This window comes from Heloderma suspectum, chromosome 9 (assembly GCF_057233095.1).
Source record: "Heloderma suspectum isolate Gila_16-S chromosome 9, 16-S_ref, whole genome shotgun sequence".
Lineage (NCBI taxonomy): Eukaryota > Metazoa > Chordata > Lepidosauria > Squamata > Helodermatidae > Heloderma > Heloderma suspectum.
Window position 1 is genome coordinate 42172056 of NC_139466.1, and position 15525 is coordinate 42187580.

At 42.4% G+C, this 15525-nt stretch overlaps 1 protein-coding gene across 2 annotated transcripts in view; it reads left to right on the top strand.

Moving 5' to 3' along the window:
* Positions 1-15525, top strand: part of ATP7A (ATPase copper transporting alpha) — a 71011-nt gene that overhangs the window by 34842 nt on the left and 20644 nt on the right. For both annotated transcript variants that reach the window (XM_084814222.1, XM_084814223.1), the window contains exons 7-16: positions 4872-5033; positions 6189-6265; positions 6703-6928; positions 7635-7868; positions 8308-8399; positions 8819-8946; positions 9102-9256; positions 10053-10187; positions 14425-14619; positions 14781-14963. In XM_084814222.1, the coding sequence (XP_084670348.1) occupies positions 4872-5033; positions 6189-6265; positions 6703-6928; positions 7635-7868; positions 8308-8399; positions 8819-8946; positions 9102-9256; positions 10053-10187; positions 14425-14619; positions 14781-14963 (1587 nt within the window). The remainder of the gene's footprint in view (positions 1-4871; positions 5034-6188; positions 6266-6702; positions 6929-7634; positions 7869-8307; positions 8400-8818; positions 8947-9101; positions 9257-10052; positions 10188-14424; positions 14620-14780; positions 14964-15525) is intronic.

Here is a 15525-nt window from a genome sequence, read left to right on the forward strand (position 1 = left end):
TAAGCATATTATTTGACTAATTAGCCCTGCTTTCAGAGAGAGCTTATTGTACAGATACAGTTATTAAAAAAAGTGACTGAGTAGTAATAATTGCTGCAGTAGGTGTGTAACTCTGATTCTAAAAACATTCAGAGTGACTTTGTCTCCCCACTTTTCCTTCTGTTGTTCAGGAATTAAGGGGTGTCTCCCTATGGAAGTGACAAAAAAGGTGTCAGCACAAGAGTAGGCATACAGCAGTTTGAAAAAAGTGGCTTATTAAAAGCTTGGATGTCATGTCATTCATGCAAGTCTGCATAACAGGATCCACTTCCATAAAGGTGATAACACATGGAAATTGCAAAATGGCTGTGAAGTGGGTAACCAGTCTGCCAGGTCCAACTGTATTCACAATTCACCTTGAAAAGTGTTAGGTTGGAAGCCTGGGAATCTAACCGGAGCCAGATCCTGTGTGTGTTTGCTTGAAAATCTTGTTGAATTCAATGGTGCTTATTCTCAAGTATGTGTAAGATAGTAGCCACAGTGCATTTCTCTTTGCTGTAAAATAGTGTAATCACCTCATTTTGGCTTTCCATAGGGTATAATTAAAAGTGTGTGTGCTTAAAAGGTCAGATTTTTTGTAGGGCCTTCTGTGTTTCTGTTCCAAATTCAGTGGAATCTGTTTTTGCCAGGAGTACCAAAAATGAATACCAGAGTTAATTTTCATTCATTTATTAGCTTTTCCTTCAGTGCCCACTTCTTTTTCTTCCTAGAGAGGAAGCAGGGTGAGAGAGTTGAGTCTGTACTACTGGGTGAGACAGGAAGTGCATAGAATGGAGTAGCTGTTGAAATGCAGGGCATAAGGTCAAGTGCACAAAGCCTACATACCCGAACACATAGTTGAGATATATTTTCTCTCATAAGAGGGATGTTAAGAATGAATTACAATGACTATATATAGCAAGGAGGATGTAACATGTGCACTGGTTCTCCCCAGTGTGTAGATGGTACATGAGACAGAGTAAGCAATTGATTAGTAATCACCAAGAATTTTAGTCCTGTAGACTAGGCAATTCCCCTTCATGGATCACTGCCTTGTTGTGGCGAAGGGGCTTGCGTAACTCAGTGAAGCCATAAGCTATGCCGTGCAGGGCCACCCAAGACGGACAGGTCATGGCAGAGAGTTCTGACAAAATGTGGTCCACTGGAGAAGGAAATGGCAACCCACTCCAGTATTCTTGCCAAGAAAACCCCATGGAACGTATCACAAGGCTAAAAGAGATGACGCCGGAAGATGAGCCCCTCAGGTCGGAAGGTGTCCAATATGCTACTGGGGAAGAGCAGAGGGTATTTCCAAGTAGCGCCAGAAAGAGTGAAGCGGCTGGGCCAAACCCGAAAGGACACTCAGCTGTGGATGTGTCTGGCGGTGAAAAGAAAATCCGATGCTGTAAAGAACAATATTGTTTACGAACCTGGAATGTCAGATCAATGAATCAAGGTAAGCTGGAGGTGGTCAAACATGAGATGGCAAGATTGAACATCGACATCTTGGGAATCAGCGAACTCAAATGGACAGGCATGGGCGAATTTAATTCAGGTGACCATCATATCTACTATTGTGGGCAAGAATCCCTTAGAAGAAATGGAGTAGCACTCATAGTCAACAAAAGGGTGGGAAAAGCAGTACTGGGGTACCATCTTAAAAATGATAGAATGATCTCAGTACGAATCCAAGGCAAACCATTCAACATCACAGTAATTCAAGTCTATGCCCCAACCACCGAGGCTGAAGAAGCTGAGGTTGATCGGTTCTATGAAGACCTACAACACCTTCTAGAACTAACACCAAAAAAAGATGTCCTCTTCATCATAGGGGATTGGAATGCTAAAGTAGGAAGTCAAGAAATCACTGGGATAACAGGCAAGCATGGCCTTGGTGTACAAAATGAAGCAGGACAAAAGCTAATAGAGTTTTGCCAAGAGAACATGCTGATCATCGCAAACACTCTTTTCCAACAGCACAAGAGGCGACTCTACACATGGACGTCACCAGATGGTCAATATCGAAATCAGATTGATTATGTCCTTTGCAGCCAAAGATGGAGAAGCTCCATACAGTCAGTAAAAACAAGACCTGGAGCTGACTGTGGCTCAGATCATGAGCTGCTTCTTGCAAAATTTCGGCTTAAATTGAAGAACGTAGGGAAAACCACTAAACCGTTCAGGTATGACCTAAATCATATCCCTGATGAATATACAGTGGAGGTGAGGAATAGATTTCAGGGATTAGACCTGATAGACAGAGTGCCTGAGGAACTATGGACGGAGGTCCGTAACATTGTTCAGGAGGCAGCAACGAAATCCGTCCCAAAGAAAAAGAAATGCAAGAAAGCCAAGTGGCTGTCTGATGAGGCTTTACAAGTAGCTCACGAAAGAAGGGCAGCGAAAAGCAAGGGAGAAAGGGGAAGATATACCCAACTGAATGCAGAGTTCCAGAGAATAGCAAGGAGAGACAAGAAGGCCTTCTTAAATGAACAATGCAAAGAAATCGAGGAAAACAACAGAATGGGAAAGAGTAGAGATCTCTTCGAGAAAATTGGAGATCTCAAGGGAATGTTTTGTGCAAAGACGGGCATGATAAAGGACAAAGAAGGCAGGGACCTAACAGAAGCAGATGAGATTAAGAAGAGGTGGCAAGAATACACAGAAGAACTATACAGGAAAGATCTCAATGTCCCTGATAGCCATGATAGTGCGGTCACTGAACTTGAGCCGGACATCCTAGAGAGTGAAGTCAAGTGGGCCTTAGGAAGCATTAGTAACAACAAAGCTAGCAGAGATGACAGTATTCCAGCCGAGCTATTTAAAATCCTAAAAGATGATGCTGTTAAAGTGCTGCATTCAATATGCCAACAAATCTGGAACACTCAACAGTGGCCACAAGACTGGAAAAGGTCAGTTTACATTCCAATTCCAAAGAAGGGCAACGCCAAAGAGTGTTCAAACTACCGCACAGTTGCGCTCATTTCACATGCCAGCAAGGTGATGCTCAAAATCCTACAAGCTAGGCTTCAGCAGTATGCGAACCGAGAACTACCAGAAGTACAAGCTGGGTTTCGAAGAGGCAGAGGAACTAGAGATCAAATCGCCAACATTCGCTGGATCATGGAGAAAGCAAGAGAATTCCAGAAAAACGTCTATTTCTGCTTCATGGACTACGCTAAAGCCTTTGATTGTGTGGATCACAACAAACTGTGGCAAATTCTTGAAGTGATGGGAGTACCAGACCACCTTACCTGTCTCCTGAGAAACCTGTACGAGGGTCAAGAAGCAACAGGAAGAACCAGACATGGAACAACCGAGTGGTTCAAAATTGGGAAAGGAGTACGACAAGGCTGCATATTGTCACCCTGCTTATTTAACTTATATGCAGAGTACATCATGAGAAATGCCGGGTTGGATGAATCAGAGGTCGGAATTAAGATTGCCGGGAGAATTATCAACAACTTCCGATATGCAGACGATACCACCCTAATGGCAGAAAGCGAAGAGGATCTCAAGAGCCTCTTGTTGAGGGTGAAAGAGGAGAGTGCAAAAGCTGGTTTGAAACTCAACATTAAAAAAACTAAGATCATGTCATCTGGCCCCATCACTTCCTGGCATATAGAAGGGGAAGAAATGGAAGCAGTGACAGATTTTACTTTCTTGGGCTCCAAGATCACCGCAGACGGTGACTGTAGCCATGAAATTAAAAGACGCTTGCTCCTTGGGAGGAAAGCTATGGCCAACCTAGACAGCATAGTAAGAAGCAGAGACATCACCTTGCCGACAAAGGTCCGTCTAATCAAAGCTATGGTTTTCCCAGTAGTAATGTATGGCTGTGAGAGCTGGACTATAAGGAAGGCTGAGCGCCGAAGAATCGATGCTTTCGAACTGTGGTGCTGGAGAAGACTCTTACGAGTCCGCTGGACTGCAAGGAGGTCAAATCAGTCCATCCTAAAGGAAATCAACCCTGAGTGCTCATTGGAAGGACAGATAATGAAGCTGAAGCTCCAATATTTTGGCCACCTAATGCGAAGAGAAAACTCCCTGGAAAAGACCCTGATGCTGGGAAAGACGGAAGGCAAAAGGAGAAGGGGACGGCAGAGGATGAGATGGCTAGATAGCATCACGGATGCAATGAATATGAACTTGGGCACGCTCCGGGAGAGAGCGCAGGACAGGAAGGCCTGGCGTGCTATGGTCCATGGGGTCACGAAGAGTCGGACACGACTGAACAACAAGACTAGGCAATTATACTTTTCCCCCTGCTCATCTTCAGTTCATGTGTGCTATGTTAGATTTGCAAAATGTTGTACAGGCAGATTTAATAACAGGGACAATTTAGATTTTATGTTAAGTGCATGAACGTACAATTTTTTAAAAAATATAGGTACCCATTGTGATGGTGGGAGCTGAGTAAGATTGGGATTCTTGTGCATGTTGAGAGCTGCAGTCCCCAAGTCCCAAGCAAAGTCATCCTTAGCGTGCTGCAATTAGCCCTGGTGCAATTAGCCCTCCCATTGGTGCTAGTGGCAACTCCCTTCTGATGCTGCAGGGTGGGGTGGGGGTGATTTTTCATCAGGATGGTAGCAGTAGGGGAAGGGTTAAACTCCACTGATTCTGCCCCCACCCCCAGCAATTTACTTTTGTAAAAAACATGCACATACATTGTTTTCACACCTACTAGCAGTACTTGGGGTGGTGTACAAATTAAAGCAGCACAGTAAAACAGTTATAGAATCAATTACAATACACTTAGTAAAAGTCTTTATTGTCTGGGAAAACTGCCATCTTTCTGTCAGTTTACTCTCAACTTCATTATTTATAATGCATGCAAAACTTGTTTTTAACAGGTGAGAGGAATGACATGTGCCTCATGTGTTCATAAAATAGAATCCACACTCATGAAAACAAAGGGGGTTCTGTATAGCTCAGTGGCTCTTGCAACGAACAAAGCACACATTAAATATGATCCCGAAATAATTGGCCCACGAGATATTATACAGACTGTAGAGGTAAGTGCCCTTGTGAATGTAGTTTGCTGGTTTATTTATGTTTATAAAAACTGATGAACTCTCCAAGAGGGAAGGCAGCCTGGGTAGTGGGCCTGGGACATACTTTGAAGCTGGAACTTGTTGGTCCCACTGTGGGTAGTAAAGATGCTGAATTAAGACAAATATGATCTTAGTGTCTCACTCTTCTGATTCTTTCCTTACTCCTCATATTTGTTTACTTAGATTGTACACCCTTAGGCAGCATTTTTGTCATTTTTATTTTGTTTATACATGCATACACGCACGCACGCATACACAGTACAGCACTTTGTTTTTTAGATAATAGTAATAAGGAGAAGAACTTATATGAACAGATAATATATGCAAGTATCCTAGTCAGCTGCAAAGTATCACCAAGGAATTGTAAGTTTACAAAATTCCTGGTATTAACCCAGATTTTTTAACTAGAGGATTCTAAGATCAGGTGTGTCTTTTCATTTTTTACTTTAAAAACTCAGTTAGTTTCTACATGATTCATACTTGATATAGGAACATTGAAAAATACAAAAATGCATCATTGTTACAGCTATAACACATTTTAAAGCATGTTAAGTTTAGTCCTAGGAGCATTGCCTTTAAGGTAATAAAATATCTCACCCACATGGCATTTCTGAGCTGGGAGCAAAAAGCTGAACATGGACAATTGTCTAGTAAGCTGTTACCCTTTCCCCAACTTTCTTATCTGATGCACCTGTTACGCCTTTCCAGTGTTCAGCTGGGAAAATTTCGTCTTTCCTATATCAGGCTCCTTGGTCAGTGAAAGGTTTAGTTAAAAGTTACAGCATGTCAACACAAGTGCTTCTGTTAGAATGCCTTTGTTAGAATAAAACTGATACAGACTTCGTATGATAATAAAGGAATAATATCTTAACATTCTATTGCTCCTTTTTGAAAATTGTAGCTTAGGAGACTTGTAATTTATGAAACAAATGTGGAAGACCAATAACTAATTCGGATAAATATTTGCAAGGTAGCCTATTATACAGGTTGGTGCAGGAGTCTTGCAAGATTGAAAGGCTTCTGAGGCAAATATTTGTCACGGTATGTATCTCACTAATTTCAAAATAGAATGTATATACAACAGTTGTACACTAAAATAACTCTCTTTCTTTGTAGAATTTAGGGTTTAATACTTCGTTAGTGAAGAAGGACAGATCTGCTAGTCACTTAGATCACAAACAGGAAATAAGGCAGTAAGTATTTTGGTTCATGCTCAAACCTCATTCAGGATGCTTTGATTCCTTCCATAAAAATCCAGCATGGATTGATTAATTAATTAATTGATTGATTGATTAATTATTGTTATTTTCATTTCTATACTGCCGAATAGCCGAAGCTCTCTTTTTTAGCTCTCAGTTTTAAAGCATTGATAGTTACAGTTTCATACATGCACTACCACATCCGGGAGCTGATAGCCTTGTGTATGTACAATGTTACATTTTGATCTTCTCTAGCAGTTGGTTTGCCATCTTGGGCTTCTTCTGCATAACCCACTAAATGTTTTCTGGCACACATGGTGCCAGATGCAGGAATTTTGCCCCATGCACCTCATATTGTCCTATCAAACTTTGCAGAATTTCCCATGTTGTGATGACTTTTTCAACATTATTTTGTTTTCTTCTAATTTAAGATGGAGACGGTCCTTTCTTGTAAGCCTATTTTTCTGTGTTCCTGTAATGGGGCTAATGATTTACATGATGGCTATGGATAGCCACATGTCAGCCATGCACAAGGCTGGAAACTTGACAAACGAAGAGATGGAAGCATATCACTCATCTGTGTTTCTGGAGCGCCAGATTTTTCCTGGGTTGTCTGTTATGAATTTGCTCTCCTTTCTATTGTGTGTCCCTGTACAGGCAAGTAGAAATATGTCAAATGGTACTGTAGCATTTTGCTACTGCCAAAATTCCTTTTGATGAAGTATATGGATTAAGGATTGGTTGCCGAACTTCATCCTGTTAGAACTGCTTGTTGCCTCTGTATTTGTGTTTGTGTGAGTGTGTGTGTTTGTGTGTGTGTGTCTGTGTGTGTTTGTGTGTGTGTCTGTGTGTGTGTAAACCTATGAGGCCTAAAACGGAGTACCCAAGCTGTTAGCATGTCATTTCAGTAGAAAGTACTGTAGATTAGTTTGCTTCATAGATTTGCTTTTTGATCTTGTCCCCCATACTAAAACTTTATGGTGAATGCTAATACTGTATCCCACCCTCCACGGCCAAAAAAGCTATAGTAGTGATTCATATTCCTTTTAATTTTTGCGTTATGATGAAAGAGAGTATAGGAATAGGCTCCGTATTCTGACAAATGTGTGTTTCTCTCTTTTAAAACTTTTTTTCTGTTTCCGTATTTTTGCTTTCTTGAGGCTGAGCTACTGTAGGAGTTTTCTAGGTAGTTGACTGAACCTGGGTCAGAACTCCATAGTAAAACATTGCCTGAACCCAAGAGGAGAAAGGACGTTCACAGATGCGTACTAGTTTTTCCTTAAAAATGGTTCTCAATAAGTGTGTTTATCTGATATCTGTGATTAGGTGTAAAACATGACGTTGGCTTTTGCTCTCTTTACAGTTAGTTGGAGGTTGGTATTTCTACATTCACGCATACAAAGCACTGAAGCATAAGACTGCCAATATGGATGTGCTGATTGTTTTGGCAACTACCATTGCTTTTGTCTACTCCTTTGTTATTCTTCTGGTTGCAATGGCTGAGAAGGCAAAGGTCAATCCAGTGACTTTCTTTGACACACCACCTATGCTCTTTGTATTCATTGCATTGGGGCGGTGGCTAGAGCATGTAGCCAAGGTAAACATAAAACAGCTGCTCATATATTTTGGGGTGTGTGCGCCAAGGGGAGGAAATGACTAAAATACTTTCAGTTACCATTAGTATTGTGAAAGTCTCTTTGCAGTTCAGTGCTCAGTTCTTAGTTACCTGAAGCTTGTAGGAATCGAAAGCACAGTCATACCATTCTATATGTGACGGAAGTGTTTTGAAAACACTGCTTGGGGAAAAAAAGCTTGGAGTACTTACCCCACACTTAAACTGTATGTTTGTCTTCACCCCGAATTGAATAAGGGAGGGAAGACTGTGTTGTTTAGAACTTAATTAGAATTTCTCTTTTCTAGGTCGGTTTCAATCAATATGTGTTAAAAACAGGGCTTGTGTAACGTGTGACTTTGTTCCTTGCAATGGTGTTTGATAGCACTTTGAATGTAAAATGTGCAGCTCTGTATCTTTATAGGGTAAAACGTCGGAAGCCCTTGCAAAGCTAATTTCACTACAAGCAACAGAAGCAACTATTGTTACTTTAGGCCCAGACAACATCCTTTTGAGGTATTATGTTTTGTATTGTCTTCTTAACTAAAAAAATTGAAAGGCAACATTAATACATTTCAGTGTTCTGTGGTCTTTATTTCTATACCACAGAGTCAATGTATGTGTCTCTTTACAGAGTAATTTAAACAGAAGACAAAACCTAACCTAAAAAGATTGTAATTTAAATTATACATATTGGGGGAGAGGAGGATGAGGCAAGAGTAACAGCCTGACAAGGTGTGAATATGTACAGGTTCCGTTTCACAGGCTAAGGCTTCATTTCAGCTGAGGACAGAGACTAAGGAATGGGCTAAGCCAAAGGTGGGTTTTAAGAAGAAATTTGAAGGAAGAGAGTAAAACGACATGCAAGAAGCAGCAAATTGAAGCATTGCAAGGCTTACATCACAAACTATTGAATTTTTATGTTCTCTTCGCAGTGAAGAGCAAGTTGATGTTGAACTGGTTCAGCGGGGCGACATTGTCAAAGTGGTCCCAGGAGGCAAGTTTCCAGTGGATGGTCGTGTTATTGAAGGACATTCTATGGTGGATGAATCACTCATCACAGGCAAGCAGATTTGTTTTTTTATTTTTATGGATTCTAGAAATCAGCAAATGGCTGTGTGTGAGAGAAGGGGTGGGTGGGTGAAATTAGGGCTAGAGTGAGAGAAAAATGTATAAGAACTGCCCCTTTAATGTTTTGTTGACCTTCCACTTATGCAGGTGAATCAATGCCTGTGACCAAGAAGCCTGGCACTACAGTCATTGCAGGTTCTATTAATCAAAATGGATCACTGCTGATCTCTGCAACCCATGTTGGATCTGACACTACTCTCTCCCAGATTGTCAAACTTGTGGAAGAAGCACAGACCTCAAAGGTACTGTCAATAAATAATAATAGAGAGGAAGTAAAGGTTTTCATTCTGTTTCTTTGGTCATAATTCAGCACAGCAAATGTGTGGCTTAAATTTTGACAGCAGAGCATGTTTACATACTGTGTCAAGTTGCTCTTTGGGATGGAAATTACTTAAAATTCCCAGCCTTATGTGTCTCCTTCTCTGTGATCCTGGCAATTGGTATGCCAACAGTAAAGCAATTCAATCTGGGTATGTCAAATAGTGTTCTAGCAAAACATCACAAACAAGACCTCATGTCATAACTGCAGAAAGAGACATCAGGGATGGAAAAAATTGGTTATTAAGCATATATTTCAGGGCTCCTCAACCTTTTGGGGTTGGTGGGCACATTTGGAACTTTGAGAGTGTCATGGGTGCTTTCACAGAATGGCTGACGGGGGGGCGGGGTTGCCCAGTCATGAAATGGCTGCCATGGTGGGTATGGCTGGTCACAAAAAAATAATTTCCCTGAATGCAAACTGATGAAACTAAAAGAAAAGTAACTTATTCAAGAATCTAAGTACAAGGCAGAGGTAGGTCTGAGCTCCAAAACACAAAACTACTCTTTTGAACTCAAATAAAGATGGTGCTGGAAGGCAGCGCTTTGCTTTGCAGCATGCCAGATTCCCAGTTAAAAAAAAACAATTTAAAAAAAATACTACTTATTGCAAATGTATGGGAAATATACTGAAGCCCAACCCCCCTAAAACATCAGTGAAGGCTGCTAGAATTAATTTGTTTCTTATTCTTCTTCTCTCCCCCCTCCCCCCCCCTTTAGGCTCCAATTCAGCAGTTTGCTGACAGACTTAGTGGCTACTTCGTTCCTTTCATTGTTGTTGTTTCTGTGGTTACACTTTTTGCTTGGATAGTGATTGGATTTGTCGATTTTGAAATTGTGGAAACTTATTTTCCTGTAAGTCTGTTGCAACCTGTAAGCTCTGTTTAACTGCAGATTTCGTTCCTTGGAATATTGTTGATACTCTCTGCATTGTCTTTATATACATCAGTGTGTCTTCCTTGAATATTAGCCTTCAGTAGCAAAATTATTAAACATGAGAGATTGTGGCCAGATAAAGTAAGTGGAACTCCCCATTGCTCTCTTGGTCCATCTGTATATGGGTTTAAAACTGCTATTTTGCCTATGGTCTGTACAGGTATCAATTTTCTTACTGCATAAACTTTCATTCTGATTTTCATCCAGTTCTTAAATATGTGGCATTTATGATTATCCTCTCTGTGCCTATAAATTGGCCCATCTGTTTTCCTGCAATTTTGAAGTTTACGAGGTCACGGTTGGTAACGATCAGCCTTAAAAAGAGTCATACGCTTAATAAAGAAAAGCATGATTTGTGCATGCATATTTGCAGAACCAGTCTTAACTTCTGACATCCTGTAGCTTTTGAATACTTTATCGCGAAATGTTATTTAATTGCACTCAGGGTGGGTAACAATATCCTCATTATTTTCCCTTCCCCTGGTTATCGATAGATACTTTCAATAAAAACATCTTGCACAGCTTTTGAAAGATACACAGGTTCGTGCTTTGGTGAGTCTCCAGTCAGGGCCAAGGTTGAGGGCCTGCCCCTGCAGACCTGATTTAACTTGATCTTGAAGTGGAGCTGGTCTCTTAGGCATGTAGGGCCCAATCCATATACGACATTATGGGTCATAGCCAACACTTTGGGTTCAGCCCTGAAGGCACTAGGGAGCCAGTGTAGACTTCAAAAATGTTTTCAGGTTTTGACAGTATTTTTGTGACTAAGGGCCTGTTCACACATCACAATAAAACAAAAAACTAGGGCCACAGTTGTAGAGCACCAAATTATAGAACAGCTGAAAACTGGTCTAGGTATAATAATCAAATAATATAACAGTAGAAACACACTTGCAATCGTTTATAATATTTGCCAGTGTGTAAAAAATGTATTCATTTTAAAAAGAAAAGAATATACCAACATTAGTTGTAAATCATTATTGTAATTACACATACATAAAAGCATTGTTTCAAATGAGCACCGAGCTTATTTTTTAAGAATTGTAACAATAGTCAAAGCAGCCTAATTCGTTAAACAAAGTTTTCATTTTGCGTCGTTGCCGTGGCATTTTTGTTGCGCCTGAGGCGCTGAGTTTAAGTACTTCTTTGTTTGTGAATTGTAGCCCCTGGTTTTTTAAAATGTTTCTGAAAATGTCTTTGAAAATGTTACTGCAGCTATTCTTAAAAAATAAGTTCAGTTCAATTTTAATTTTTTTTTCATTGACTTGGCATATGCAATATCTTCACAGTTTTTTCAATCTGAAGAAGCTATACATATGCAAAACAGGATCACACCAGGTTCCTGTAAAAACCTTCAGAAAGGATTCCTGGAAAAAGATTTTCCAAAAGACTTTGTTGAATATACTTTTTGATAGAGCTGCTCAAATTTTCTACTGTTATATGTATAATATTACATTTACATTGTTTTTTTCACATTTATATTATCTCTGTTTAAGCACTATTTTCACTAAGTAAATCACCACACTTCACAATAAGCCACGCTGAAAACAAGCCATTTCAGCTTAAAAACGGGAAGGTGTAGAGCTTAAATCCCCCCCTCCCAAATTGGGGCTGTGTGTGCTTACCCAAAGGTAAGCCAATCATGCATATGCACACAGCTGTTGTTGGAAGAGGAACATCAATATATAATTATAGTTTTATATATATATTATATATTATAATAATCACATTCAGGTTATATAGGAAAAATAGCCACCTTCTTCAAGGTCACTCAGTGAAGATGAGAGGAACTCGGCTCACAAGGGGAAAAAGCCTATGGCTGTCAAATGAAGTGCTGAGCTGGGAAGGGGGGCGGAGGGCGCTGAGGAGGGAAGTGCCACTAGTGCACGCTGTTGGCAGGCAGAGACTGGGTTCGCACGATATGCTAGCGCATCATGGGTGACTGCCCATGATGGGTCAGCATGTCATTTGAACCAGGACCGTTCTTATCAGGGTAGTTTGTTTTTTGTGAGAGCCAGTGTGGTGTAGTGGCTAGAGTGTTAGACCAGGAGCCGGGAGATCCGGGTTGTAGTCCCCACTCGGCCATGGAAGCTCACTGGGTGGCTTTGGGCCAGTCACAGACTCTCAGCCCAAGCCACCTCACAGGATTGTTGTTGTGAGGATAAAATGGAGGAGGAGGAGGATTATGTAAGTTGCCTTGAGTTCCTTACGAAGGGAAAAAGACAGGCTATAGACATGGCAACCCATCATGGATAAAGGGCATCAGGTCCTTGGTGGGGGATTGGATTTTGCCCCCTGCCAGCCTACTTTCCTGAAAGTGGGCTTGACGGGGGCCACATCCAGCCCCCTGCCAAGGACCCTTGGGGCAATAGGGTCCTGGGGGGGCGGGTTGGATGATCAACCCCACCCCACCCCCATAAAGATGGCTGAAGCAGCTTTCATTTCGGCAGCTTTCAAAATGCAAGCCGCTTGAGTGATCTTCCTTCAAAACTGGGGATGTGCGTGTACTGTTATATGAAGGAAGGAGTGGGGTGCCAAGAAGGGTGGTGGGGTGGGGATGTCACAGGATGGGGAATAAAAGGTTTAACGTTACCCCATTACTCGAGGGATTCCTGTGCTTTTATGGGTGGACTAGCCCTTTAAGGGCGTCCCCCATTTGGCATCCCTTCCCCTCCCCGCTCCTTCCCGTAGAAGTACGCACCCATCCACATCCTAAAGATCACTCTTGCTGCTTCGGCTTTGGCAGCTGTCAAACCTGAAGTGGCTTGAGAGATCCCTATGGGGAAGGGGAACGGCATGCCCGTTGCACTAAAAAGGTGGCCGGGGGCTCGATACAGGAGGGGCAAGCCAGTATCCTTTATTTTTCACTGTTGTGCACATGTGCATCAGTGGGACACCGAAGGAAAGAAATGGGGGACACACACACACATTTGCACACACTCCCTGAGCACAGGGAAGTGTGACTTGTTTCCCCAGCCCTGTTGGGGCTAGGAAAGTTCTTTTAAAGGGCTCCGATCACGATCAGAGTCGGGAAAGGGGACTTGTTAGCAGACAAGAGGGGTCTGCCGCCAGGTCCCCTGGGATGTCAGGCGGAGGACTGAGGGCGAGGGAGGCGGTCGCAGGGGCAAACGAACCGCTCACTGTGTGGGTGCAGTCTGAGTTTAAGATTGTGGGGCGTGACCAGGTTTTCCACCATTCTTGCCAGCCATCTCTGTAGCCCTTTCCATCAAGCCACGCACAAGCCATGGGTTCTCAGGGCGGCTTGTGCATGGTTAACAGCCCACACTTAAGCCATCATGCTAGATTTGGACAATATGACAAGCCACTCTGAAACAAACAAGGGTGACAAACCACCATGGACTGTTGTGTTGTGTGAACCAGATCTAAGTCTAAGAGTGGGTTTGCACATAAAGAGAAGCCATCATGGGGAAATTTCCCCGCATGGATTCTAATTGCTGTCACGACCGCCATTTTGAATATTCAAGCCTTGGTGTGGGTGCGCTGTAGCTTGCTGCTACGTGTGAAGCCATCAAGGGTGGGTTGTTGGGGTGTTTGACAAGCCACCTACAACCCTAACACAGTCCATGGGTGGCTTGTCAAGCACCTGAACAACCCACCCTCAACGGGTTTGCACATAACAAGCTATGTTGCGCCCCTGCTGCAGCTTGAATATTCAAAATGATGGCCATGGCAGCGACAAGAAGACAAGGAAATTCTCGTTGCATGTGAACCTGCTCTAACAGTGTTGGCATGTACTGCTTCCACTCTTTTCAACCTCAGGGTCAGTCATATACCAAATTCGTAGCAAACACAATCATGATTTCCTCCAAATAATCATTGACATATTTTGAGGTATTGGCATCACCCGAACTATGACTTGTACTAATATACAACAGACAAACCCAGCTCCAAATCTACTTATCTGTTTTTTGTTTTGTTTTTAGCTTCTTAAGTTCATTTCCATTAAAATTGGGCAGCAGCCTGTGGAAGTGGAGCGCTGGCTGCAACTATGGCTCAGACATTGTACCAAATCATAGTTGAGCTTTCCTAACCGTGGCTTGCTGTGATATCAGAGTTGAGCTGAAGTGTGTGGTCCAACCCTTTCGGTCTTTTGAAAAGCCTCTGATCAGTCCTAAGCTACTTTTTTTGTCGACAGGGATACAATAAGAGCATTTCCAAGGCCGAAGTGGTAATCCGCTTTGCTTTCCAAGCCTCCATTACAGTGCTGTGTATTGCATGCCCGTGTTCATTGGGATTAGCAACCCCAACTGCTGTGATGGTGGGTACTGGTGTAGGAGCACAAAATGGCATCTTGATCAAGGGTGGAGAACCTCTAGAGATGGCACACAAGGTAAGACATCTGATTTTCCTTTTTGGTTGGGCCACAAAGACCAAATGATCACGATTTATTGAGAAGCATGGAAGCCTCATCTTTGTCCAAAACTAGTATGGACATATTCTGCCAAAGGAAAAAAATGCTTGGCCTCTAATGTGGTGTATGTCTTGTTCCAGGTTAAAGTCGTGGTGTTTGATAAGACAGGAACCATCACCCATGGAACTCCAGTGGTTATGCAGGTGAAGATGCTAGCGGAGAGTAACCGGATACCACGCAGTAAGATTTTGGCACTAGTGGGGACTGCGGAGAGCAACAGTGAACACCCTTTGGGAGCAGCTATAACAAAATACTGCAAACAGGTAGAGGAGTGAATATTTTACATAGTTAAGATGGTGGGTAGAGAGAGAGCCTTTTGCCAAGTGCTCACTTACTGGCCTTTGGACGTCACTTTAAGCCATGGTGGCTTATAAGCTAGTCACTGTAGTTTATAAGCCATTGTGCCCATCGCATGATTGGGCAAATGAGCTACTGTGGGTAGCTTATTTCCCCCCCTCACCCCTCCCTCCCCCTCAGTTCTTCAGCCTGCATCCCAGTGGACCTGGCATCAGACCTGACTTGTCTGCTGCTAAGTCCCCCTTTGGGTCTCCTTCTTTTAAATTTCCCCAGCCCCATTTTGCACAAAGCTGGGCTTGGGTAAATAAAGAAAAATCCAAAAATCAGGGTGGGGGGAGGGTGAAATCTAACTCCCCCCCCCCCCCCGCCAAGGACCGTGTTGCCCCTACAGGCCTTGGTGTGTGTGGGTAGTGGCTTTTGCCCTCCACCCCCAATTTCTGGATTTTTCTTTATTTACCCAAGCCCTGATTTGCACAAAACAGGACTGGGGAAATTTAAAAAATGGGGCCCATTGTGATCGAGACCGGG